The sequence below is a fragment of the Marmota flaviventris genome, chromosome 1 (assembly GCF_047511675.1).
Source record: "Marmota flaviventris isolate mMarFla1 chromosome 1, mMarFla1.hap1, whole genome shotgun sequence".
Lineage (NCBI taxonomy): Eukaryota > Metazoa > Chordata > Mammalia > Rodentia > Sciuridae > Marmota > Marmota flaviventris.
The window spans coordinates 215,923,217-215,950,143 of NC_092498.1; the positions used below are offsets into that span (position 1 = coordinate 215,923,217).

The 26,927-nt window shown below is 54.6% G+C and overlaps 1 protein-coding gene across 10 annotated transcripts; it reads right to left on the reverse strand.

The window, feature by feature from the left end:
* Positions 1-3,886: 3,886 nt before the first annotated feature.
* Positions 3,887-26,838, reverse strand: Pnpla6 (patatin like domain 6, lysophospholipase). 10 transcript variants are annotated; one of them, XM_027954991.2, is made up of 36 exons: positions 26,773-26,838; positions 26,245-26,336; positions 25,673-25,731; positions 25,499-25,567; positions 25,082-25,169; positions 24,866-24,948; positions 24,609-24,706; positions 22,284-22,424; positions 22,030-22,189; positions 21,646-21,726; positions 21,328-21,456; positions 21,001-21,081; positions 20,757-20,919; positions 20,357-20,440; positions 19,833-19,942; positions 19,527-19,694; positions 19,352-19,429; positions 13,912-14,117; positions 13,302-13,433; positions 13,087-13,210; positions 12,626-12,739; positions 12,363-12,438; positions 10,928-11,071; positions 10,656-10,719; positions 10,204-10,372; positions 9,869-10,051; positions 9,637-9,755; positions 9,282-9,438; positions 8,819-8,935; positions 8,666-8,735; positions 8,104-8,220; positions 6,041-6,342; positions 5,145-5,261; positions 4,851-4,947; positions 4,653-4,762; positions 3,887-4,175 (listed from the first exon to the last, which is right to left on the reverse strand). In XM_027954991.2, the coding sequence occupies exons 3-36, from the start codon at positions 25,694-25,696 to the stop codon at positions 4,101-4,103; spliced, it is 4,050 nt and encodes a 1,349-aa protein (XP_027810792.2). In that variant the 5' UTR covers positions 25,697-25,731; positions 26,245-26,336; positions 26,773-26,838; the 3' UTR covers positions 3,887-4,100. The 10 variants fall into 10 exon arrangements, with proteins under 10 accessions (XP_027810792.2, XP_027810793.2, XP_071459442.1 ...); XM_027954992.2 differs by having other exon boundaries at positions 10,928-11,068; positions 25,673-25,818; XM_071603341.1 differs by lacking the exon at positions 8,104-8,220 and adding an exon at positions 8,307-8,423 and having other exon boundaries at positions 10,928-11,068; positions 25,673-25,818.
* Positions 26,839-26,927: the final 89 nt, after the last annotated feature.

Here is a 26,927-nt window from a genome sequence, read left to right on the forward strand (position 1 = left end):
TCCACACTGTCTTCTTTGTGTCCAAATTTCCTTTTGTTGTTGTTGTTGTTGTTACCAGGTATTAAACCCAGGAGTACTTAACAACTGAGCCACATCCCAGCCCTGCCCCTTTAAAAATATGTATATATATATATGTATATATATATATATGTATATATATAATGTTGTATTTAGACACAATACATTTATTTATTTTTATGTGCTGCTGAGGATTGAACCCAGGGCCTCTCACTTGCTAGGTGAGTGCTCTACTGCTGAGCCACAACCCCAGCCCTTTTTATTTTTTATTTTTGAGACAGTATCTCACTAAGTTGCTTAGGGTCTCGCTAAGTTGCTGAGGGTGGCTTCAAACTTGTGACCCTCCTGCCTCAGCCTCTCGAGCCACTGGGATTACAGGGGGCACCACTGCCTATTAGGAGCCACCCTAAGGACCTCATTTGAACTAGGACCTCTCTAAAGACCCCCATCTTGGGATGCGGTCACACAGTAAGGTCCTGAGCATGAGACTCCAACACGAGTTCAGTTCAGCTCGTCACAGGCTCCGTGGCAACTCTGAGGTGCCAGGGTCCAGCCTGCCTGGAGCGGCGAGAGAAGGCAGAGGAGGTTGACACAGCCTGAGCAGGGAGGGGGCCTGGCACCCTAGTGGCACACTCGGGCTAGGTCCACGGAGGCCTTCCCCCATGAGGATCCAGGGCTTCCCCAGGACTGGAAACTTCCCGGGAACGTAGCCTAGGGTGGCAGGTACGTTGGTGATTATGAATCCCAGTGGAAGGGGGTGGGATTCAGTAGCCGAATATTTGCCTGGCATGAGCAAGCCCCTGACACACACAGGATGAATATGAATCCTGGCTCCATGTTCTAATCATTTGTCACTGATCCCCTTTCTGAGCTTTGGTTTTCATTTTTATAAAATAGAATAACAACAACACTCCCCACAGAGCTCTTGTGAGAATTCAGAGAATTCGTCGTGAGCCTGTGGTTCCAGCTCTGCAGGATGCTCAGGCAGAAGGACTGCTTGAGTTCAGGGGTCCAAGACCACCTGGGCAACACAGCAAGATCCCATCTCAAAAGAACCACAAAAAGAACAGGCATATATCACCACGAGGCCTGATGTGTGGCCGTGGTCCATAAATTGTTATTGCTATTGTTATTTGTGGCATTAATTTGTCTGAAGAGAGAAGAGAAATGAGGTTGCTTCAGGGTGAGGAGTGTCTCCAATTCCTAGAGCCAGAGACACCCCAGGAACTGGCCGTCTTCAGAGCTTGATCTCAGCCAGCAAATAGTTACCAGACACTTACTATAAGCCAGGTGCTCTTATACGCAAGGTTGCCCAGTGACAGGATTTACAGGCGAGTATCATTGCAGAGACTGGTGATAAACAGGGAAACCAACTGTGAAGAAATACTTTACAGGGAGAGAATGGGGGGCAAAGGGGGCAGGGGGTATTTTTGGCCGTGGCTTCAGGCAGCCTGAAGATGTAACATTTGAGGACAGGTTTATTCAGTTACACAAAGAATAAAGAGTAAAGGCCTTGGAGCCAGGAATCAAAGGACAGATTGAGAGGCCAAGAGGCTGGTGCATTTGGGACATGAAGAGGAGGACGTGGTGGCTCAGTCGGGATGGAGGCATGACCAGGAGCACATCTTGGGCTGAACCTTGAGCTTAGCATGCTTCCCAAATCCAGAAATCTGGAGGGGCCGAGGATGTTGGGGGCTCGGAAGGAGTGGCTGAGAGGGGCCTTGGGAGTACCTCGGACAGCGCCTTCACTGTCCATGGTGCTGACGGCCAAAGAGAATGACAGCTGGTAGGACTTTAAACAAGTGCCGAGGAGAAGAGTTTTGAGGTTCCTCAGTTAACACCCACCCACCAGATGACCCGGGAATATCACTCCTGCGCACATCTCAAAGAAACTGGAAGCAGAAGCCCAAAGAGATACTTGTGGGCCAGTGTTCACAGCGGCATGATCCACACAGGGAAAAGGTGGAAACAATCCAGCCATCAGCCAAAAGAAGAAAGAGCACAACAGGGACAAGCCACACCATGAAATATGGCTTAGCCACAAAAAGGAAGGAAATTAGCCAGACGTGGTGGCACATGCCTGCAATCCCAGGGGCTCAGGAGGCTGAGGCAGGAGGATCACGAGTTCAAAGCCAGCCTCAGCAAATTAGAGAGGTCCTAAGCAACTTTGTGAGATCCTGTCTCTAAATTTAAAAAAAATTAATAAAGGGCTGGGGATGCGGCTCAGGGGTTGAGTTCAATCCCTGGCACCCAATAAAGGGCGGGGAAGGAAATTATGACACACACTGTAAGGTTGCTCAGCCTCAGGATAGAATGCTCAGTGGGCTAGCCAGTCATGGAAGGGCAAATGACCCCCTCCTGAAGCCCCCAGAGGTTAGACCAATAGAAAGAAAGTATCCTGGGGGTGCCAGAGGTTGGGCTGGGGAGTCAGTGCTTAACCGGGGCAGAGGTTCAGTTTGGGAAGATGAGAAAGTTCTAGAGATGGGTGGTGGGGTCAGCTGCATGATAATGCAAACATACCAAGTGCCACCGGTTTTTACACTTAAAATGGTTACAATGGTGCATCAGTGTGTCTGTTTTACAACACACACACACACACACACACACACACACACACACACACACCATCCTACAGGACTTCCAAAGCACCAAAGTGGCCCCGTGCCTCAGGTAGTCCTCTGCCACAGCTCCACTCTAGGTCCAGCCTACGTAGAGGCCTTGATTGGAGCCTCAAGGGGTCTAGGCTCAGGCTGAGGTCCCATAAAAGTAACACCTGACAAGGCACAATCATCTCTTTACAGGAGAGGTGACCAGGTTTCATAGATTATGTAACTTGCCATGGCCACCGATGAGGACAGGCTGGGATCCCCACAGGGAGCCTGGATCCAGTGTCTTTTTTAACAGAAGGGGCAGTGAACAAAGGTCCTGGATCAGACCTCAGCACAGTGGGGACCAACTTATTCTGTGTGATCTCAGATGAGCACACAGTAGGGACAATGCCTGGGAGCCCCTAGAGGAGAGTTCTTGAGCCCTATGTCTGTGCATATCTGTGTGTCTGGGTGCCCCTGTCTGTCTGGGGCAAAGTGGAGCTACCCTTTGGGAACTGACTCAATAGTGCACACCACACACCATTCAGCACAGAGTACCAGCGCACAGTAGGACTAGCCAAGGGTGTTACGGCTTGATTATGAACTGTCCCCAAAGACTCAACCAGATGACTGGCTGATGAGGGCTCTAATCGCATCAGTGGATTAATCCATTTGATGAATTAATAATTAGAACGGATATTGGAAGCTGGTAGAAAGTGTAAGAGGAGGACCTAGTGGAAGGGAAGGAGTCTTACAGGGCATCCCTGGGGACTATATCTGGCTCCTTCCTCTGTGTTTCAGACTTGACGACCTCGAGCTGCTGCACACAGGACAGATGAGCGCACAGTAGGGACAATGCCCGGGAGCCCCTAGAGGACAGTTCTTGAGCCCTGTGTCTGTACCTGTGTGTGCCCGAGAGGTGACACCCAGCTGCCGGGAGGCGAGCAGCTCTCCCCCACCAGGCCCTCCCTCACCTTAGGCCTGAAGCAACGGAGCCAGCCAGCTGCAGGCTGAGGCCTCTGAACCCATGAGCCAAGAGCCTTTCCTCCTCAGGTACTTGTCACAGCAACGAAAAACTGCCTGACCCAGGGGGGCAGAGGACTCAGAAACCTAGCAGGGACGGGGTGGGGTGTGTGCGAGAGGGATCCCAAACAGCTTTGGAACCTGGTGGGTGCAGGGAAGCATCAGCAGAGTGGTGGGAGGATAGGCTCCAGGCCAGTCCAGACCCCTGGGCACAGAGGGTGGGTGAAGTGCCTCCCAGACCCAAAGACGGCATGAGGTCACTTCCAAGAGGTGAGTTTACTGGGGGGACACAGTCAGTTGAGGGTCATCAGTGCAGCACTGCCCACCCCTTGGGGCAGGGCAAGTCAGTCCAGTGTGAGGGCCCTGGGGCCAGGGACACCCAGGAGTGTCACAGGCATAGCAGCAGGAGGGGGCGCCAGCTCCCCAGGCCAACTCCAGCCAGGTCCGGAGCAGGGGACCCTGTGGAGGTCCTCAAGTGTCTGTAGCTGAGCTGGGAGGCTCCTGGGGCAGGAAGTGCCGGTGCCGGAGGACTGTCTTCTCCTCCTCCTGTGGGGACAGGTCACACAGCCATGTCATCCACTACAGGACCTGATACCTGAGGCCGCTGAGTGCAAGTCAGCATGCCATTCAAGGTTAGGGACACCCAGCTTGAGGCATCTCCATGCCAGCCCAAATCTGAGTCTCGGGACCCACCCCCTCAAAACTTTCACCCCAGGGCTTATGTTGCTCCACAGAAGCCCCAGGGTCCTGAGGGTCATCACACACTGTCCAGCAAGATGACACTGACACTTCATGCTGTGCCCGCTGCCTCTCCTCCACATCTGTGACCCAGTGAAGGCTACTCAGCAGGTCATCCCAAGTGTGAAGCCCCACAATGTCACCCAACACGTGTCATTCCCAGCCCAGACCTCGTGTCTGCGGCCGAGTAGGAGGCCCCTGGGACAGACAGCACCCACCACCACGTCTCAGGGGCCCCTCAGCCCCGTGTGGGCCTGGCCTCGGGCGTGGGCTGCGGGCTCTCACCATCTCTGAGGCAGTGCTGGGGCTTGCGCCCTCGGGGGAGCCACCTTCGTCCCTCGAGCAGTCGGGTCCCGCGTCCTCCTCGTACTCCGTCAGGCAGTCCGACTCCTCCCCTGGACCAGGGAGTGGGCGCAGGTGAGCCGAGACCGAGGGTCTGCCGTCTCCAGCCAGCCCGCCCCTGGGGGTCCCCGAGCCCCTCACCGTCAGCACAGCCGTCGGAGACATAGCTGGTGGGGGGCTCAATCCGCGACACGATCTCCGCCAAGTCAGTGAAGCCAGAGCTTGGGAAGGCGAGGACCTGTGGGCGGCCCTGGTGAGGCTCTGGGAGTGGGGTCCGCGGGCCTGGGGCTCACAGGGGATCCCGGGACAGAGCTCTCAGGAGCCAGTGCATGTTTGAGGGGCTCAGGGAAATCAAGGGATGCACTGAGTCACTTGTGGTCTGGGGGAGAGCCAGAGGAGCCCTAAGGGGAGAGGGTCACAGGGTCACAGGCTCACGTCGGCACGGCGGCTCTCGTTGAGGTCTGTAGAGCGCCGGTCTGTTAGCATCTTCTCGATGACATCGCCCCGGCTCCAGCCTCCAAACACGGCCTTCCCGTACTGGTAGCCCACATCCTGCAGGAAGCAAGGGGGCTGGGGCCATGCCTGCCACCCCTCTGCGTATCCCATTCTGCCTGCCTCTTCTCTGGCCCCTCAAATGCCTCATGCTCTAGGAAGTGGGCATCTGAGATTAAACCTATTTCAGAGTCAGCCATCTGTAGCACACTGACCCCTCATCGCCTGTCCGTGCCCCCACCCAGCATTACCAACCTCTCCACTTATTTTCCTCTCAGTCCCATACAGTGTGCAAGGTACCAAATGACCCAGGAGGGTGCGAGCAAAAATATATCCAGGTCTGCAAATATGCAGGACATTTGTGGATATCACCATCCCCTGTGCCCAAAGCAGGCATCACTAATACATCACAGCATATGTTCTCTGAGAGCCCAGAAAGGATATCAGACATTTTTACTCAGGGCCTCTGGTCACTATCCAATAGTCAATTCCAGTTGGCAGGGGCTGTGACATATTTCAGGGTCAACGGCATATGATACACACTGCTTATCCCTTTGCCACACCTGTGGCAGGCATTACTAATTGATCACCACTCACATTCCCACCCACACAGAAATGGCATTAGAAATCACTACAGTGCTTCAGGCAGGGCAGCTGGCACATAACAAGAAACTTAGCTCAAACACAGAACATGCTCAGCCATACTCCTGGGTACAACCACTGCAGACATCACTAATCCATCCGTGATCTCTTTCCCACAGGTTCCAGATAGAGCCCTAGAATCCGTTCCCTCACACTGGTCTCATGCCCAGCAGGCAAGAGTCTCTCCACCCGCTCACATAGATCTGGTCGAACTTCCCGAAGTCCATGGTCTTGAAGCAGTCAATGGGTGGGCGCAGGTACTCGCAGTAGGAGCTGGACTTGACGACCTCAAGCTGCCGCACACAGGACACATACGCCAGGCGGGACTGGATCTCTGCCATGTCTGGAACCTTCACCTTGTCCGCCCAGGGGTTCAGCCGCTTCCACAGCAGCCACCAGCCAGACAGGCTGTCCCCATAGGTACTGAGGTCTGTCTCGTCCTGGCTCCCCACGTCGATGGCGATGACTGTTTTGGCACCCATGCTGCGGGCGATGTCCGCTGTGGGGCCGGGGAGTCAGCAGGCTGCTCCCCACCAGGGCCCAGGGCAGGGATGTTCAACCCAGTCCCACAAACACCATGCAAAAGGTCATGCAAACGACATGCAAATGGCATGGAAATGCAAGTTGAGGGATGATGGTGGGGGGTGAGGGCCGAGAGGATGGTGATGTCTGTGGGCCTGTGTGGGTATGTCTGTGCCCCTGAGAAGGCCCCCAAATGGGCCTGGGGCACAAAGACATGTCCTATGGCTACACCCAGCCCAAGAAGACACTGAGTCTCCATCAGACTTTGAGCTCACAGTGCTGGGCGTGTGTGTCACATCCACACGAGGTGCCTGTCTCTGGGTGTACCTGCCTCTCTGTAGCCATGCCTAGGCCTGCCTATGTTTGGGTCCACATGTGCCAGCACCCCTGTAGGTGTGTGCTACTGCCCGTGTGTGTGCTGTGGCAGTGAGTAGTCTGTATAGTGCATCCGCAGTGGTGGCAGGAGTGCAGGGCCCACAAAGAGCCACAGAAAAATAACCCAGCTCTGTGGGCCGCCATCTCTGACCCAATGATCCAACTCTGCTGCTGTGGCACAGGGAACAGGTGAACGACTGGGCGTGGCTGTCCCAATACAATGTCCACCTACAACATGCAGCACTGGCCTGGGGGCTGCAGTTTGCTAGCTCCGGGTCTGTGGGACTGCGAGCCTAAGCGTGGCCACTTCAGGTCTACCTGGGCATCATATTCCAGGGGCATGAGATTTGATGTGTGGGGATGGTTACTGGGCATTGAACCCATGGTGCCTGACTGCTGAACTACACCCCTGGCCCTTTTTATTTTTGAGACAAGGTCTTACTGAGTTGCCCATGCTGGCCTTGAATTTGTGATCCTCTTGCCTCAGCCTCGAGTTAGATGGGATTACAGGTGTGGCCGCTGCACCTGGCCCAGGGGTGTGAAACTTCTTTGGTGCTGGGGATTGAACCCAGAGGTGCTTAACCACTGAGCCACACCCTCATCCTCCTTTTATATTTTACTTAGAGGGTTTTATAAGTTGCTTAGGGCCTCGCTAAGTTGCTGAGGTTAGCTTTGAACTTGGGATCCTCCTGCCTCAGCCTCCCAAATTGCTGGGATTACAGGCCCCTGCCCATGCCCAGCGAGGGGTGTGAACTTTCTAAATTGTACACCTGTCTGCTTCTCATCTGTACTCATAAAGTCAGTGTGTGTGAAAGAACACGTAACCTAGTCATGTAGGTTCCTAGTTCTATCCACACATGTACACACATGCACGCTGGATGGCGCATGCAGGACGAAGGTGACTACACTGGCATGTGCAAACAAATGCTGTTTCATCCATGCACTAGTTCATCCGTGCACACAGGTCTATGCAAACATGTGTGGGTGCTATCTACCACATGAACGCATAGAGAACACACGGGCACGTATATCTGGTGTGCATACGTAAGAGTCTTCATCCCTGCTACGTGTCATGTATTTGTGCATAAACCTGTCCCTTGTGTGTGTGCCTCCACTTGTGTCTAACACAACACACAAGTACACAGATGTACTATGTGTGTGGCTGCACACACTGCTATTCACGGGCACATCAGCTATCTGCTCTTGTCTCTGTGTGGGCTCGTGTCTCTGTGTGAGCTCGTGCATCTACACCTTGCGGGATTGAGTGTGTCCTCTTTGAGCCCACCTCACACTCCTGCCTGCTTAGGTCTGCAAGTGCGTGTGCCAGCAAGTGCGTGTGCAGTGCGTGCAGGCAGCCACTTGCCTGGCAGGTTGTTGATGTAGCCGCCGTCCATGAGCAGGTGCCCATCCTTCGGGTCGCACAGCGGGGGCAGGTAGCCTGAGAGCGTCATGCTGGCACGCACATACCGCCACAGGGAGCCTGCCCATTGGGACACACAGACACAGACACGCACAGACACGCTCAGACACGCTTGGAGGCCCGGCCAGCCCCGTGGGCTCGCTGACCTGGCACGTTGTTAACGTAGCACCCGTCCACCAGCAGGTGCCCGTCCTTGGGGTCGCAGAGTGGGGGCAGGTAGGGGCAGTAGGAGGCACTGGCTCGGACGTAACGCCAAACGCAGCCTGTGGGGACGGCGGGAGGGGGTGAGGTGCCTGACAAGCCTGCTGGTTCCCCACCCCTGAAGATGGACATACCTGGGGCCTCTGGGGCATTAGTGGGTGATGGTTAGTGGTCGGTGGCTGGGCCAGGGTGGACGGTCACTCGTGTTAACAACGTCCCAGACGCTCAGCTGCCCTCCCCTAAGTACCCCCCATTCCCATACGGCCTCAGCCGTTTTAGCAGGGCCAGGTGGGACATGACCCACCATCTTTGTGGACACGCATGGCTGAGGCGGTGATGTCTGTGGTCACGTTGAAGTATGGCAGCCACAGGTCCTATGGGGACAAGGACCAAGGTAGGGAAGGGGAGGGGATACCCGCAGGGAGGGTGGCAGGGTGGGGCGCGAGGGTCAGTGTACCTCAATCTGCTTATCTTGGAAGACACGGTGGATGCTGCGGTTAAAGGCCGAACCCGTGAACATGGAGGTGACGGGGTACGTGAGGTCCAACACGGGCTCCAGCACCGAAGTCATGCTCTAGGGGCCAAATGGGAGTCACTTGGGGTCACAATGGGATCATGAGTCAGGGGTGAGCCAGGAGCATACAGGGATGGTGACATAGTTACCCCTGACCACTAACAAAATGGTCACTAAGGGTCTGGATTGCTCTAGCTTGGGGATGGGAACTAGGGTTGCTAGCCAAGGAGTCACAGAGGGGTCACAAGGTCCCAGAGGTATCTCTATATAGGGTCTAGGCAGTGTCCACAAATTAAACCAGGAAGGGTCACTGAGCCTGGAAACCCCCTCCCTACCCATGTCAAGTTATGGTGGAATCACAGGTCTCAGTGTTCCTGGATATAACGACCCTCACCCCAGTACACACCTTGGCCCATTCCCGGGCTCGTTGCTTAGTGCGGCTGGCACTGCGCTCCTCTGCGTACAGAGCCCCAATGAAGGAGCCGATGGATGTGCCACCCACCAGGTCAACTGGTACTCCTGCCTCCTCTAGTGCCTTCAGCACCCCAATATGTGAGCAGCCCCTGCAGGAGAGGAGGGGGCAGCTGGAGATCCGCTGGGCAGTGCCCTCAGAAGCTCCCCAGATCCCAACTGCCCCACAGCCAAGCAGCCTCTACCCCTGGGGTTCCCCAGGGACTAAACTCCGCCCCGCAGGCGCCCAGCCCCACCCAACGAAGCCTATGAACAGGCCCCGCCCCTGGAGCTAGCTCCCCGCCACTCACCTGGCCCCACCCCCGCCCAATACCAGGGCAATGGTGTTTCCAGTGAGCACCCGCGCCAAGCGGGAGAAGTCGCTGTGCCGATCTGCGCGCTTGGAGAAAACCTTCTCATAGAGCTCATGCTAGGACAGAGGATTAGAGAATGGCAGCCGTGGTCAGGGGCATGGGGAAGGCGCAACCCCGCCCCAGCCCCCAACCCTGTCCCCAGAGGCCACGCTCCGCCTAGGGCCCTCACCAGCTTGGCAGGGCTGCGGCGGGAGAAGAGACGGCGCGGACAGCGCAGATGCAGGTGCCCCGAGCACCAGCTGCGCATGTTGAGCCACTCCACGGTGCGCGTGGGGCCGGAGCCCTCCTCACGGTGCAGCAGCACAAGCTGCTTGAGGGCGCGCACTGCCGTGTTCTCGAGCATTTGTTCCAGCTGCCGGATAGGGAGAACGGAAGGTCACCGTTTTCCCCACTTCTGCCCAGCCCAGCCTGGGTCCCTAGACACCAAGTCACATAGGTGCACGTGGCCTACGGGAGGGCAGGGATGGGGTCCTGGTCTGGGGTCACTGAGCATGGCTTGCAGACCTGGCCGAGAGTGGGCTCCTGGTCGCCCAGGCCCACAATGAGAATACAGTCAGCCTGACGCAGGCAGCGCACGGTCCAGGGCGTCAGTGAAGCGTCTGTCTGGTAGAGCACTATGCGGTGCGCATCCTCCTGCTGCGCCAGCCACCCTGACAGCCGGAACTCTTGGATGCTAGGATGGGATGGCAGAGGGTCATCTTGGGACTGTCTGGGGTCATGAACCCTCCCCTCCCACAGATCCCATGGCTCCACTGCTGGGGGAACTTAGACACCCAGGCCCCCATAATGGAAGTTCACACCTTAGACTGGGATCCACCCCACTGTCTCCCAAATGACCCATGGGTGGGCTGCATGCTCCTTGATTCAAAGCCTCCAACCAGACCAGAGTCTGAGGCTCCAGACATGTCCCTCTCCCTCTTGGTTCTCCTCTGCAACGCCCCCCACCCCCAACACACCTATCCAGCGCAGAGGCTCCCAGGCGTGCCCGGATGATGTCACTGTTGAGGAGGAGTGTGGGACCTAGGGGTAGGTGAGGAAAGAAGGTTAGGAACCTTAGTCAACAGGCTGGAGCCTCTCCCGGGAGAGAGCACCTGTCACTCAGCATGTGGCCCGGAGCCTGGCCCCACACACTCACCCAGTACCCAGCCCATATTCACTGCACACAGCACAGACCGGCCAGCCCCAGTGACTCACAGCCTGCTTCGCCCACACCCCTTCCCTCACTGACCAATAGCTTGCAGAGCGTGCTGGAGCTCCAGTGTGAAGGCCATCATGGGCACCTCAGCACACACAGGCAGGACGGCCACCGTAGACAGGTTGCTGGCTGGATTGGTGAGTTCCGAGTGTGGGGGGACACCCAGCCCGGAGCCTGCTGAGAACCCAATAGACGAGGTTTGCCGTGCAATCTGCGTCTGGAGAGATGGACCTCCTTCTCCTCCATCCTCCCCACTTACTCCAGGCTGCAGCCCTCCTCCCAGGCTGCGCCACGCCCTGACACCACCACACGGCAGGCCAGGGCTCCAGGCCTGGCCCACACCTTCACCCACCTCTCTGGTTAAAGCCTGGACACCTAACCTCCACTTTAGGCAGTAATCTCTTCAATGGGACCATTGCATGACTCTACAACTACTCAGATTCACTGGGGGCGTGTAGAACCGCCATTTCCCCACCCCATTCTGACGTGGACTCCTGCATCCAAACACAAAACCATGAGGAATAAACACACCTTTACCATACCTTCCCTCCCAGCTTCTCCACTAACAACCGGCACAGAGCCAGCAGCCCCCATTTCTTGCCTAGACCTCAGCCACTGCCTCCTCGCTGCTCAGCTCTCCCCTTCTGTGACAGCCTTAAGGTCCAATGCCCTTCAAGGTTCCATACCCCTATGCGACTTGCCCCACCCCCATCTCTCCCTTCAGTCAGTCTCCTCCTAGCAGTGCTTCAAAGTCACTGAGCCCTGTGCACTTCACCTTCCGAGTTCTTTCCCATATCTGGGCCCTGTCTTCAGAAAAGCCTCCCTCCCTCTCCCTCCGGAAGTCAGGTGGCATCATGGTCCCATCTTGCTTTTTCACTGTACTTGTCAGCTCCTGACATCTGTTCTTTCTCTTAATTTTAACGTTATGTCTTTCGTGCCACCATGGCCCCCATCCTCCCAAGGGGGACCCAATGACAGGGCCGAGGGGGAACTGGGTTGCCATAATGTAGAAACTTAGGCCCACATTTTGGCACAGCGCATTCTCCCAAGTATTCCAGTTCACAGAAACCACAGGCTAGGACGGCAGCGCGCCAGGAACTTCGGCAACCACCTCCAAGCGCACGCTGAGCCCTGTACACCATCGCACGGGCTCCACTGCCGTCACATCCTATGACGCCCTTCCCAGAATGGTCAGGGTGTGGACTCTATTCCAGGGGCAAACTCATTGCTTAAGACTCTGCCTGGAGCACTACGGACACTTTAGGAGTCCATAAGAAGCGTCCAGGGGTCCAGGGCTCGGTTTCCCAGCATGCACAGGCATCCGAGCTCCAAGCCCCAACAAGCATCGGATCTCAGACTCCACCTCTGGTGTCAACCCCACAAGATTTACACACTGAATGCCACTTCCCAGCATGCCCTGGGTGCCGAACTACATCCCCCAACAAACCCCAGGAGGGTCTGCTCTCACCTGGGAAGGGTCCTTGCAGCTGCTGCAAATTCCCTAGAATTTTCTGGCTTAACAGGTGGATAAGGCGAGTCACAACCTGGGGGTGTGGAGACCAGGGATCCAGTGAAACCGGGGAGTGACCGTGCGGACCCAATTCTTCCCATTTCTATTGGGGTGTCTGGGGTTCCCGTTACCACCCCAAGACCCCCACCCTCAGAAGCCCTGCTTTAGGTCCCACAATCTAGGGCCTCCACTCCCATCTTCCTGCCCACAAGAGGCCACACCTGTGGGTACCGACGTTTGATGTGGCCCAAGGTGCCCTCTGGGAGCTTGGCCAGCTCTGTGTCGCGCACTGCGTGCACCGTCGTAGCTCGCGGCTGCCGGGTCAGCGCCTCAACCTGTGGGCCACGTGCATGACTGGGGCTGCCTGGGTCAGGAGGCCCAGGAAGGGGAGGGGAAGCCAAGCGCAGGCACCCAGGGCCTCACTACCCCACCCACGGGGTCCCCCAACATGGAAGTGGAGTGAATCGTGTCTCGCCCACTATACATAGTGCTCCGGAGATAGGGACAGGACAGAGATTAGATTAGATTAGTCTTCTGACTCTGAACGTACACTGAGAGTGGAGTACCTCAAGCTCCTCCCCGTGAGGTGGGGAAGTGGGTGACTGCCAACAGAGATTAGGGATGATGGGTACTGGGAGGCCTGGACTAGGAGAGTGCAGGTCAGGGATGGGGCCTTGCTCACCACTCCGATGAGGTCCCCACGGCCATACTCCCCCACCAGCTCCTTCTTGCCACTGCCACGCTGGATGACGCTGCGCAGCCGCCCATTGAGCACTATGTAGGTGCAGTCAGAGCGGTCACCCTGCCTGGGGTGGGGATGAGAGGGGTGGGTCAGGGAAGGTCGGGGCCTTGGCGTAGGCAGGCCCGGAGTGGAAGGTGGAAGCTGCGGTGCTACACCTGTACAACGCTCGTCCGGCCTCCACTGCGGTCCAGTCTATGGCAAAGTCCATCTGGCGCACAAAAGGCGACATCCTCGCGGCCACCGTGTGCGCAGCGCTCAGCACCACACTGGGCTGTGCACGCATGATCCTGCGGGCAACAGGAGGGTGTGCATGGGCTGGGGCCCCCTGAAACACCTCAGAGGGAGTGGAGAAAGTGGGTGACAGCTTGGGGGTCAAACAGGAAGGGTTCAAAGCTATTTTATTTTCAGTGGTACTGCAAATTGAACCCAGGGCCACTGAGCCACATCCCCAACCCTTTGGTATTTTATTTTTTGAGACAGGGTCTTGTTAAGTTGCTTAGGGCCTCCCTAAGTTGCTAAGGCTGGCTTTGAAATTGAAATCCCCCTGCCTCAGCTTCCAGAAACACTGGGATTACAGGCGCACACCACCATGCCCAGTTACAAAATTACTTTAAAAAGGCATTGAGAGGCCAGATCTGGGAGCTCCCTTCTGCCCCTCTGGGACTGGGGTGGACAGAGGAGGTCTTTGCTTCTCCCACTACTGAGAGGAGTTGGGTTGGGTTGGTCCCAGCGCTCTGCCCACCCAACCCCGGGGCCCAGTCGTACTCATAAAAGTCAGACTTGGAGATGCGCAGGAAGGTGCAGTCTCGCTGGGCACGCAGTGTGAAGATGAGGGGTTCCCCGGTGAGCACCGCCAGCTGCCCCACCAGCTCCCCTGGCTGTGCCACGAACAGACACACGTCCTCCGCCTTGTCGATCATGCGCTGGTATACATGCAGGCAGCCCCAAAGCACGAAGTGCAGGCTCACATCCTGTGGGACAGGGGCTGGGAGATGAGCACAGACCCAGCCAGCCACAGCACTCCCTCCCCAAATCCAGGCCAGTGCACCCAGGGAAGATGAAAGGATATGTTGGGAAGGAAAAATAAAAGGAGGGAATATACTAGATATGAGCAACAGTCTTCCCCTGGTATCCACCTGTAATTAGTTCTGGCACCTGTAATTAGATACCAAATCCACGATGCTCAGCTGAGTTCCCTATACAAAATGGTAGGTGTAGTTCCATCTACCCTGCACACATCATCCCATAGACCTCAGTCATCTCTAGATGACTTATAATAGCTAATACAATGTAAATGCCGTGTAAGTGGTTGTTACACTGTATTGTTTAGAATACAAGCACAAGAAAGGTCTGCACATGGTCCATACAGACAACTATCATAGGCCTATCTACATTTTTATCCTGGTTGGCCAAATCCACAAATGTAGAACCTGCAGGTAGCACGACTATGATGTATCTGCCTGAATCAGCACTCGACAGACATTGCCAACGGATCACCAAACTCAATCCAGATTTAAGCTCATTAATTATTTTCTAAACAGTGGGAGGCTGTAAAAGCTACATAGGGAAGGCTGGGGATGCAGCTCTGTGGTAGAGTGCTTGCCTAGCATGCACAAGGCTGAGTCAGATCCCCAGCACAGAAAATTGTATGTGTGTGTGTGTGTGTGTGTGTGTATAAGTGTATACATACACACACACACACAACTCAATAATAATAAAAAAACATAATCGGTGGGCTGGGGGTGTGTCTCAGTGATAGAGTGTTCTATGTCAAACATGTGTGAGACCTTGGGTTCCATTCCTGGCACTGCAAAAAAAAAAAAAGATTCATAATTTTAAAACAGGCAAAAGCTAGGAAGATTCTTCTCTAAACAAGCTATTCAAATAGCCTATGAACACATGAAAAGAGGATCAAAATCACAAATTAGGAAAATGCAAAATAAAGCCATAATGAGATATCACCTCATACCCAGTATGATAGCCAGAATCAGAAAGTGTTAGGATGTGAAGAATTTGGAATCCTCAGCACTGCTGGTGGGGATGTGAGTGGCGCAGGTGCTGGGGCAAACAGTCTGGCAAAAGTTAAAAACAGTCTCCCAAAGCTAAAGATAGAGTGGCCATATGAGCCAGCAATTCAACTCCCGGTATGAAACCAAGCAAAATGAAATGGTATAGTCCATGCAGAAACCTCTCCATCAGCTTCACAGCCGCATTTCCACCAAAGCCGGAAAGTGGAAACTGTTCGTCAACAGGCAAGTGGACAACCAGCACTCCATCCATAGAATGGCTCATTCAGCCAAAAGCAGTGAAGCTCTGACACATGCCACAGCATGGGGGAACCCCGAAAATGCCACACTCAACAAAAGGAGCCTGACACAAAAGGCCACACATTGCATGACTCCATTTTACATGAAATGTCCAGAACAGGCAAATCTAGAGAAAGTAAACTGGCCGCACAATTCTGTATTAAAAACAAACAAACAGTTAAGAGGTTTTTTTTTGGGGGGGGTAGGGTTAGGGTTGGGGGGGTTGAACCCAGGGGCCTTCTACCACTGAACTACATACCTATTTTTTTTTTTTTTTTTTGACAGGATTGTACTAAGTTGCTGAGGCTGACCTTGAACTTGCAATATTGCCTCAGTCTCTGGAGTTGCTGGGATTGCAGGTGTGCATCCTCACTCCCAGGTGTTTTGGGGTTTGTTTTTGTCCTGGATATAGACCCCAGGGCCTCCTGAATGCCAGACAGAGTTAGGGGCAAGTACTCTACCACTGAGCTCCACCTTAGCCCTAAAGTTTGCCCTTTAAATTGCATGGGAGGTGCATTACAGCTGACCAACACAACCCCCCCCCCCCCCCCCCCCGCTAAAAGTCCTCTTTGCTCCTCTGCAATTATTTCCCTTGATCCCTGCTGGTTTCCTTTTGTTTCTTCTCCCTACAGTGCGCTGGAAAGTATGTTATGTGCCTATTTTAATTTTGGGGAGAGGAACCTGGATCTCCCACATGCTGGGCAAGCATTAACCACAGGACGTTCACACAAGCTGTTCTCTGCCTAGAACGACCTTTCCTGCAGCTAAGCAGTTAACTGCTCTTCATCATTTCTCCTTAGCTTGGAGTCCTAAGAGAGGCACCATCCTAGAAATAGGGGTGAATCCTTAGCGCCTAGAACATCTCCTTTGTAGCAACCAGCCTGAGGATTTTACGAGGGTCTGGGTGATCCTTTGAGTCATGTGTCAGAACTGCAGCTTCCCCTAAGGCAGAGTCCACACTGGTTTTTCCAGCCTCTTGTCCAGTAGGCAGCACAAGGTATGGGACACAGCAGCTGCTCAGTAAACAGAGGTTTCTCTTTCCTAGCATCAGCCTGACCAGCCAGACACCTCCTCTTTCCACCCCCATAAAAATCAGGAATTGAAATTGTCCTGAGAAGGAAAGATCCTACCCTACCTACCATGCCACCCTGTCTGGCACCCAACAAAGCTCCACCTGCCACAACATTCAGGGGTCCTTGAGTAGGACACAGCCCAAGAGTATACACACATACTTGCCTGCTAGAACCTTCGATGACAGAATTCCAGACCCGGATATACACAGGCACTACCAACCATAGGCTACCACTTGTCAACACACAGAAGTATGTTATGTGCCTGTTCAGTTCTCAGAAAGCTGGCTGTGCTAACAATGTTCACAAGGGGCCTCTAAAAACCTGTTTGACCACAGATCCTGTTTGCAATACAGGCTGAGTATCTCTTATCCAAGATGCTTAGGACCAGAAGTGCTCTAGATTTCATTTTTTTTTTCTGGATTTAGATATTTAATACATAATTAAATATATTAGGGATTGGACCCAAGTTTAAGCACGAGATTCACTTGTTTCTTACACACTTAAGGTAATTTTATGTGCTATTTCTAAGTTATCTGTCTTGACTACAGACCTTCCGGTGAGGCCAGGTGTGAGATTTTCTACTTGTAGTGTCAGATCAGGACTAAAAAGCTATGGATTTTGAAGCACTCTGGGCTTTAGATTTTTTAGGTTAGGGATGCTCAACCTGTGTAGAAGCAAATTTTTGCCACACGCATGTTAGACATAGCACTAGTCTCCAGGATATATAAAGAACTAAAAAAACCCCAAAATAAAAAACCAAAAAACAAACAACCCAATCAATAAATGGGCTTTAGAGAAATGAAAATCAAAACTACTCTTAAGATATCATCTCACTCCAGTCAGAATGGCAGCTATCAAGAATATAAACAATAAGTGTTGGTGAGGATGTGGGGAGAAAGGCACACTCATACATTGCTGGTGGGACTGCAAATTGGTGCAACCAATCTGGAAAGCAGTATGGAGATTCCTTAGAAAACTTGGAATGTAACCACCAATTGACCCAGCTATCCCACTCCTAGGTCTATACCCAAAGGACTTAAATCAGCATACTACAGGAACACAGCCACATCAATGTTCATAGCAGCTCAGTTCACAATAACTAAACTATGGAACCAACCTAGATGCCCTTCAATAGATGAATGGATAAAAAAAACTGTTGTATATATACGTAGTGGAATATTACTCAGCATTAAAAGAGAATAAAATTATGTCATTTGCAGGTAAATCAATAGAGCTGAAGAATATCATGCTAAGCAAAGTAAGTCAATCCCAAAGAAACCAAAGTTTGAATATTCTCTCTAATAAGTGGATGATGATCCATATTGGAGGGGAGCTGGGAAAAATGGAGGAACTGTGATTGGGCAAAGGGGAGGAAGGGAAACGGAGGGAGCATGGGGGCAGGAAAGATGGGGGAATGAGATGGACATCATTACCCTAGGTACATGTATGACTGCACAGATGGCGTGACGCTACATTGTGTACAACCACAGAAAGGAAAAGTTGTGCTGCAATTGTGTACAATGAATCAAAATGCATTCTGCTGTCCTATATACCTAATTAGAATAAGCATCCCAGGCATCTACCCACTGGCAACCAGAAGCACCACCCATGTCATGACAATCCAAAGTCTCTTGCTACTAGCAAACGTCCCCCGGGGGGCAAAGTCTCATCTAGTTGAGAACGGCTGGTCTGAAGTTTTGGAGGGAGGAGGACAGAGTGGTCTCTAACAAAGCCTAGAAGACCTAAGCAGGCCTTGGGATTGCAGACCTGCATGGCCTCTTGAGGGCCAGGACAGGGCTGGGTTAACTTCAACAGTGTCTCAGATAAGCAGGGCCTAGGGCCCTGCACTGCCTCAGCCTGTCCCCCAGGGACTGGGAACAGTGGGCTCAGGCCTTACGCAACATCCTCTTGGCAAAGGAGCTCACCCTGTGATGAGCAGCTCCAGAAGTCAGCAAGACTGCCCTATCAAGTGCCAGAACCCCCAGCCAGCCAACAGGGGGACTGCCCACCTCTCTCACCCAGAGGCGGTACTGGGGTATCAACACCTTGGTCATGTCACTTGAAGTGTCACCCTAGCTACCCTTTTCCCCACCACTGTGAGTTGCTGCTGAACTTTCACTCCCTTTCCTGTGATTCTCGTAAATCTTGCACGTCTCTGAACACTGTTTCTGCTTATTACTCCCATTCCGCAGGCTGAGGAAGCTGAGAACCTTCTTGATCACTTGCCTAATATCATACAGGGAGCTGGGACAGAGTTGGGGTTTCACTCTGTGCGACTCAGAAGCTCCTCCTCCGCACCTCCTGACCATGAGATCATGGCCAGGTGGGCTCCCCTTGGTGGGTCTCGGTTTCCTGGGACACAGAGTGGAGGGGTGAATAGGATACACTTTCCCACACCTCCTGGTGCTTCCAGGAGACACTGGAACCCACCCCTGGGGCTGGCTCATGGTTTCCAGGTGCTGATTGCAATTCACACCCCTTGATTGAGTACCTATTGCAGCAAGGATCAGGGCTGGAAACAGACAAGATGACGGGGTGCACTGTAGGATCACATAGTCAGAGAACACGGGCCATAGAAGATCCAGGGCAGGTGGGAGAGATCTAGGGGCTGGGGCCCCAGGAGAAAGGCCCCGGGGGCTGGAGGTGAAGTGCTGCTGGGTCCAGAGGACATGGTGTAGGGGAGGAGGTAAAGATCACAGGATCCAAGAGTTAGAGGCTGATCACAGGATGAGGGTCTATCCCATGGAGTTAGGTGTCAGTCATCATGTCAAAGGTCGGGGATCAGGTCAGAGGGGTGTGTGGGTAGAGGTCAGGGCTCAGTCTCACCTGGTCCCCCTGGCGGGCAATGACGGTGCCAGCTTTGGCGTGATGCAGCAAAACTCGGCTATTGAGGAGGGAGGGGTCCTGGGGAAGGAGAAGGGTTGAGAGGGGCACAGTTAGGCCTCCCCTCCCCACCACCAGTCCCAGACCTCCCCCGCCCCGCCCCCCCCCAGCCACCTACCTCAATCCGCATCAGCTTGGCCAGTTCCCGCTTTGCCGCTTCAAAGATGCTGCTTGTCTGGCGGCCCTGGTAGGGCCCGAAGGGGCAGCCACCGCTGGCTGACTCGTCCTCACAGTAGCTGTACTCACAGGCGCCCGCTGGCTGCTCCCGGGGCTCCTGAGTTGGGGTCTGCATAGGGCAGGGCCCGTCACCTCTGCTGTGCCCTCCCCAGCCTCCCTCCTTGGGGGACGACACCCTTGGTCAGTCCAGACCCAGGCCAGGGTCCCAGAAAGAAACTGCGGGGCAGAGAGAGGAGCAGGGGCCTACCCGAGCAGGGGCTGCCTGGGGCCCTCCAGAGGCCTCTTCTTGCAGGGATACAGAGATCCGGCCACGTTCATATGCCATGTCGAAGTCAGAGCGGGGGCCGCCCTGCAAGCCTGAGTGAACGGGGGACAGCAGAAACGGTAAAGACGTGGCTGGGTGCAGCCCGGCGGTGGACACTGCCCCAGCATGTGTGAGGCCCTGGGTTCCACCCCCATGCCACAAAACAAATAAATAAATAAACAAACTCAAGAGTGACCACAGCCATATTCTAAGACCAACCCCAACTCCATGTGGACTGCCACAGCCATGGCCGACATGACTAATGGATGGCAGACATGACTTCTCTGCCTCTGCATCCTTCTCAACACAGCTGGCAGAATGTCATCCCAGTGAACACCCAGAAAGAAGGCACCCAAGGAAACACTGTCAGCATCCCGAGCCCACAGGTTAATACTGGAGGCAGCCCTGCCTGAATTCGAATCCACAAGCTCAATGCCTCACCCCACACGGAGCCCCCAGCTCCAAACCTGAGATGTCCACTGGCATGGAGATGCAGCGACTCAGCAGAGGGGCTGGGGGTGCTTCCAAGGATGTGGGCTTCGTGGGGTCCCCTGGGGGAGACCTGTGATCAGACCCCGGCCGTTGGAGCCCATGGGTCCAGAGCTAGGATTAGGAGGGGGGCCTGCAGAGGGGTCAGCTGGGAGTCCCTAGGGACTGGGGTAATAGGAAAAGTGACCCCAATGAGTCCTTGAGGCTGAGGTTGGGGATTCCTGACCAGACTGAAGTCAGACCTAGATACCCAGCTAAGGGGTGCCTAGGGGAATGGAAAGGTTCACGTCGAATCTGCAGGACTCAGTAAAGAATTGGGAGCTGAGGCAGGAGATTAGACTGGGCTGGCCTTCAGTCCCTGGGGGTCACCGTGGGTACCTATAGGTCCAGGCAGTGAGGACCCAGTGGGGTCAGGCGGCCGGCCAGGGGTTTCCCGTGGCTCCTCGGTAGCTGATGTGCTGACCATCCTCTTGGAGCCACGCACTGGGCTGGTGCGGCTTGGGAGGCCAGGGCTAGGGAACAGGCGTAAGGGCTGGATCTCCTGTCGGGACAGAGAGCGGCTTGTGGCATGTCCCAGGAGTCCCATCCTGCACCCGAACCACTGTGCTCCTTCTCAACTCACATGACTGAAGAGCTCATTGGTCAGACCCAGGTAGTTGTGAAGCGCCAGGAAGGTGACTCTCTGCAGTCTTACCATGATAATCTGTAGGATGTGAGGGGTGGGGCCAGAGAGGGCAGTGGGCTGGGCGAGGCAGTTAAGGAGGAGTCAGCAGCTGGAGAGGTCTGCTGCCCAGGAGTGATAACCACAGGGTAAGCACAGCAGCTCCAGGCCTGCTGGCTGCCGGCTGCCGAGCTGCGCCCCACCGATGCCTGGGACCAGTTGGGGTGGAGGTTAGTACGCGAAGTGGGGCCCCTGGGGCGTGTGGAGCGAGACTAAAGGCCTGCTGACCTGCACCACTCGCACCAAGCTCTCGGGGTACTTGGTGAAGACGGCAGAGAAGGCCTCCACAGGCAGCCGAAGCACGGTGGAGTCACGGGCTGCCCGGGCAGACACGGTCCGCTGGGGATGCTGGTGACCCTAGGGCGGGAGCAGGCACGAGGAGAGACAAGGTCAAGGGTTGGGAGCCATCTCACCGTTCCCCCCATCCTTCCACCCAGTGCTTTCAGGAACCACCAGCAGCGAGCATCGGGGCCAATCAGAGACGGGTGTCCTCACAACCAGCCTCCCTCCCAGTCCCAATCCCGCTGCCCACGAACAGTCACTCACAGTGATGACATCCAGGATGCTCAGGAGGCTGTTGACACTGTCTCCAGGGACCACTTCCTTCACGACACACTCCTTCCCATCCTGAGACACAGGGACCACTGACCACAGGTGACCTCCCCTGGTAACTGGCATCCCACCCCTGACCACACCACTGGCCCCCTCTGAACCTACCCCAGTGATCACCGAGGCCCCTCCCTGAACACACCAGACCTCCCGACCAGCAGTCGTCTTCGGTACTTCTCACTGTCACAGATCACCCCAAAGGGCCTCCCATTCCCCATACCCTCCCTAAGATGACCATCTCTGCAGACCAACAGTAGTGCCTGACCCCAGGGTCCATCTCCAGTACCCAGCTTCCCGTGGTGGCTCGAGCGTCCCACTCACAGGCCCTGGCAGGCAGAGCTCCAGCAGCCCATCCTGCACCACGTAGATGCTGGCATCCGGCTGGCCTGGCCGGAGGACATAGTCCCCCTGGCCGAGCCGCTGGAAGACCATGTGCCGGCACAGCTCCAGGAAGAGTGGCTTCTCAAAGTGGCCCAGCACCCTGTTGGATGGGTGGTAGAGGCAGGGAGACACAGAGGGTCAGACAGTCCCAGTGCTGCAGGCCCCTCCCACACCACCCTCGCCCCAACACTGACCGGACATTCTTGAGCATGTATAGCACCTCGGAGGGCAGGTGGGAGTTGGCCAGGTCACCCTCAGTCAGGTCAGCCTCCAGCACTGCGGGCGGGGGCTCCTTCCGCTGAAGTGTTGGTGTCTCTTTCTGGATACGCAGGATCCTGGTAGGAGGAGGGGGTGAAGTGGGGAGCAGAGAGAGGGCTCAGGCAGACCTAAGGCCCTCAGAGAGCCCTTCCTAGAGTTCACATGGAGCGCACTCTGGCCCACTGGCCAAATCAGGCCCGTCACCTATTTCTGTAAATGAAGTTTTGTTTGCACACGGTCACATTTGTTCATTCACAAATCTACAGCAGCTCTCACGCTACAATAGCAGAGCTGAATAACTGGGACAAAGACTGAATGTGGCTTGCAAAGCCTAAAAGGCTTATTACCTGGCCTTTTACAGAAAAAAATGTGTGAATCCTGATATCAAGCCCTGACACTGCCCTTCCACTAGTCATAAGTCCCTAAAATGGACCCTCTAGTTCTCTTGGCAGACCCTTGACATAGCTTCCAAAACATGGGCAGACCTTAGAAAGAAGGTCTGTTTGTCACAAGAACCCTGAAATTTTCTTTCCAATAGCCACAGAGTAGATTCCTGAGACAGTCTTCCTAGCGTGAGCATGCCTCTGAGGTTGCTTCTGTTACATAAGACTCCAGATACAGTCTCCATAATCTCTGTAAAGATCCTTCAGGTTAAAAAAGAAAGAAAAGAGGGGCTGGGGTGGTAGCTCAGTGGTAAAGTGCTTGCCTTGCATGCGTGAGGAACTGGGTTCAATCTTCAGCACCACAAAAAATAAATAAATAAAATAAAGATATTTTGTCCATCTACAACTAAAAAAATATTTTTAAAATAAGGGAGAAAAGAAAAAAAAAAGAATCAAAAGATAAAAGTTTCCTAAGATACCCCTTCTTTTCGGGTCTCAGGGACCCTGAAACAGCCTCTCTGAGGCCACAGAGATCCCTGGGATAGTCTTCATGACACACGGAGAATACAGATACAGCACCTCTCATCACGCAGGAGGGTCCTTCTCCACAAATTGCAGTTTCTGCTGTGATAGCCCTTCTCCTAGCACAAGATCCCTGAGACAGACTCTCTAGAATCAGCAGACCCATGAGTTAAACTCAGGGATGTAGAGAAATCTGAATACAGTAATTCTTCTGACAAAAGAGATCTTGAACTAGCCCTTTCTCAGGTCACAGAGTTCTGGGATAGCCCTTTGACAGTCATTAAGACATTAGGGTAAACTGGGCACGGTAGTACATGCCTGTAATCCCAGTGACCAGGGGGACTGACACAGGAGGATTTCAAATTCAAGGTTAGCCTCAGCAACCTAGCAAGACTCTTAGCAATTTAGTGAGACCCTGACTCAAAAATTTTTTTTAAATAATAATAAAAATAAAAAGTATTGTGGATGTAGTTCAGTGATTAAGTACCCCTGGGTTTAATCCTCAACACCAAAAAAAAAAAAAAAAAAAAACCCATCAGGGTTGCTCCTGAAGGGTGTGCAGACAGGGGATACAACCCTCATGATGTAGAGAAACCTGATATTAGACTCTCTACTGATCCTGGAAAACCTAGATAGCCCTTCTCAAATCACAGGAAGCCTTGCAATGCTATGGCTGGTCATGCTGAGTCCTGGGATGACCCCCTGGTGTGAAGGACCCCTTAGGACAGACACCCCATGATGCCAGGACCCCCAAAGCCAGCTCCCAACTTAAATATATATCTGGAAGAGCCTTCTCAGACACTTTGAGATAGCCCTTTGATGCTGACAGGGGCCCCTTCCTATAATTCTAGTGAAAGAAGATTTTTGAGATAGTCTTCCGAGAAGAAAAATTCCCAAAACAGCCTCCTTAGTGTCGGAAACCCGAGGCAGATGACAAAGAGATGCCTTGTGATGTATAATGACTGCGGAGATTTTTCTAACCCCTGGAGAATGGAAGCTAGGGGTAGTTCCTCTAGCAGATGACAGAAAGATTTGAGGTCGACTGCAATAAGCCTTCTAGTATGAGGAGACTTCAGGTGTGGATCCCTAAAAACACGGCAAATAGCCTTCAGAGATAACCCTGTGGTTAGGGGGACACAGCTGAGATAGCCTCAAGAACAGAGACCCCACACATATGTGTGATAAACAAGAGCTCTGACATGACCTCTCAGAAGAGAGCCCCGGGATGTCCCTCCTGTGTGGGAAGATTCCCAAGACAGTCCACGGGGCTCAGCGAACCTGATATCTACACTTTGGTGTATATAGCACTCAAAAGGCCCCTGAGACAGCCCCCAGGCACACCCAAGACAGTCTTACTTCTTGGCAATGTTGAGCATCTTAAGTTTCTTCTTCATACGGGGACGGGAAGTGGTGGAGACAGAGGCGTCCACCAGGGAGGAAGTGGATTGTGACACCTGGGAGAATTAAGGGGAGGACGGGTCAACTGAGAAGAGGGGAGCCAGATCCAGGAGCCCTGAACCAAGATGGGTAAGGGTGTCCACTAAGAAATGTAAACAGGGAAAAGGCAGGGCCCCTGTGCGGTCAGCGCCGGCCTCAGGGGGTCCTGGACTCACCTTCCGCATAATCTTCCGGCCATAGAAAAGCACTTTGTCCCTCTTCCGGAACCGATACCGGGGGCCTTCGGGGGCTGGGGTTTCTGAGGATAGGAAGGGAGAGGGGCGCTCTGAGCTCTGCGCAGACTCCAGCAACTCCACCTCTACTGCTTTCGAGACCCGGGCTTTTCGGCTCCCCATCCCACAGTCCTCCCGGAGGGGCCCTCGGGGTCTCACTCGGCACTCGCAGCCTCCGCACCACCAGGAGGATGAGCACCGCCGTGACCAGCACCGCCACTCCGGCCCCGATCATCACGCCCAGCACCTGTGGGACGAACGGCACTGGCTGCGCACCGCATATCCGTCCGGCCGGACCCTCCTCGGAGGGGGCAAGGACGTCCCGGGTCTCATCCCACTTCGCCTCCGCCCCCGAGGAGGTCGTATTCAGCTCGTGACTCGGTGTCCCCATCTGCAGAACGGGCCAGCGCAGCTCCCTTCCCGGGGGCGCGACTCTTTCCTGCGGCTCCGCGGCTCGCGGTGCACGCCGGGAAACGTAGTTCCGCCCGAACAGACAAGATCTCGTTATCGCGGGACAGCGATAGCGCACGCTGAGCACGCTGGGAGTTGTAGTCCCTTCACAATCCCACCCCTTACCATTCCAGTTTGCAGCGGGGCCTCCATTGACTGCTTCAGGCTGGGCAGCAAGTCTGAGAGCCCAGAGTCCTGGGGAATCAAGGAGCAGAAGGAACCCGCGCAAGTCGTCAACCTGAACCTGCCCCTCCCCTGCCTCAGCCCCGCCCTTTGCCTGAGGTCCCGCCCCCTAGGTACCTCCGGCTCGGGTGGCTTCTCCATTCACTTAGGGTTGAGTGGAAGCGGCTGGAGGGGCGCTGGGGAACGGAGGGATAGGGTAAACTGACCTCCCGACCGGGCCAGGGAGCGAGGCGGGTCTCGGCTTCTTTCCTGGCTCCCTTCACCTACGAGTAGGGCCGATCAGACGCCCCGCCTGTCCAACCCCACCCCGAGGCCAAAGGGTAGCATGGCACTGTCAGCAGCCCGCAGGCAGGTCCCGCCGGGCATGGCCCCTTCCGGCTGGTGGCCCTTATACCGGCGTCTCTACCCTCTGCAAGATTGATCAACCTTGACCCACGGTCTCTTAGGCTGCATCCCTCCTTCGTACTCCCTACAAAAATCGGATGTTTCACCCCTGGAAACCGGGGCCCTCAAGCTACGGGGTTGAGAGGTCGGCTGGACACTTGGCTCTTGGCCTAAGCCTGCCCCCGGAAGGACCCAGGACCTGGGGCGTGAGGGAATACTGTCGGGGGCTCCCAAGGAAGGGGTCCTGGGGGTGGGTTGGCCTCGAAAGGTGCCAATGGTTTACGCTAGGGTCTACTGTCACGTACCCGAGAAGTTATGGGGTCTGTGGCGGTGCGGAGCATCACTGGGGCTCTGGGAATGAAACCGGCGCCATTGCTGGGAGGCGTAACCAGGGACGCTGGGATTATTGGGGGAGCAATGGAAAGTTACTGCGAGATTCTGAGGAATACAAGACTACTAATGGGAAAACCGGGAGCTGGGTGGGTACGTTACTGGGGGCCTGGGAAGGACGCTCCTCGGAAGATACAGGGTAATGCTCGAATCTTACTGGGACTTTCCGGGGACGTCGAAGGTATTTCTGGCGCCGACAGAATATTAATAGGAAATCAAGGGAATCACCGGGCCCTGAGACGTTACCTAGAAAATTCTTAAGTGTCTACTGTCCTTCCACCCCAGGCGTACCTGGCTACAGTGCGGAAACACCCGCAAGGAACTAGGAGGATGGGAGCATTAGAAAGTCGGGACTCTTAACAGGACAGAACTTGGGAAAGCCAAAGCTCTCTAACCATACTCAAAGGGGACGTCCCTACTGGGCCGATGGAACCCGGACTCACCCAGGGGCCGCAACCGGGATCCACTCGGCGCCACCGCTAGCTTTCCGCCCGGCTCTGCTCGCGCGGCCCCTTTAAATTATTCGCCTCAGGGCTAGCGCCAGCCCCGCCCCACGCCTTGCTAGGAAGGTCTGGCCAAGCGGGCCGGGCGGAGTCTG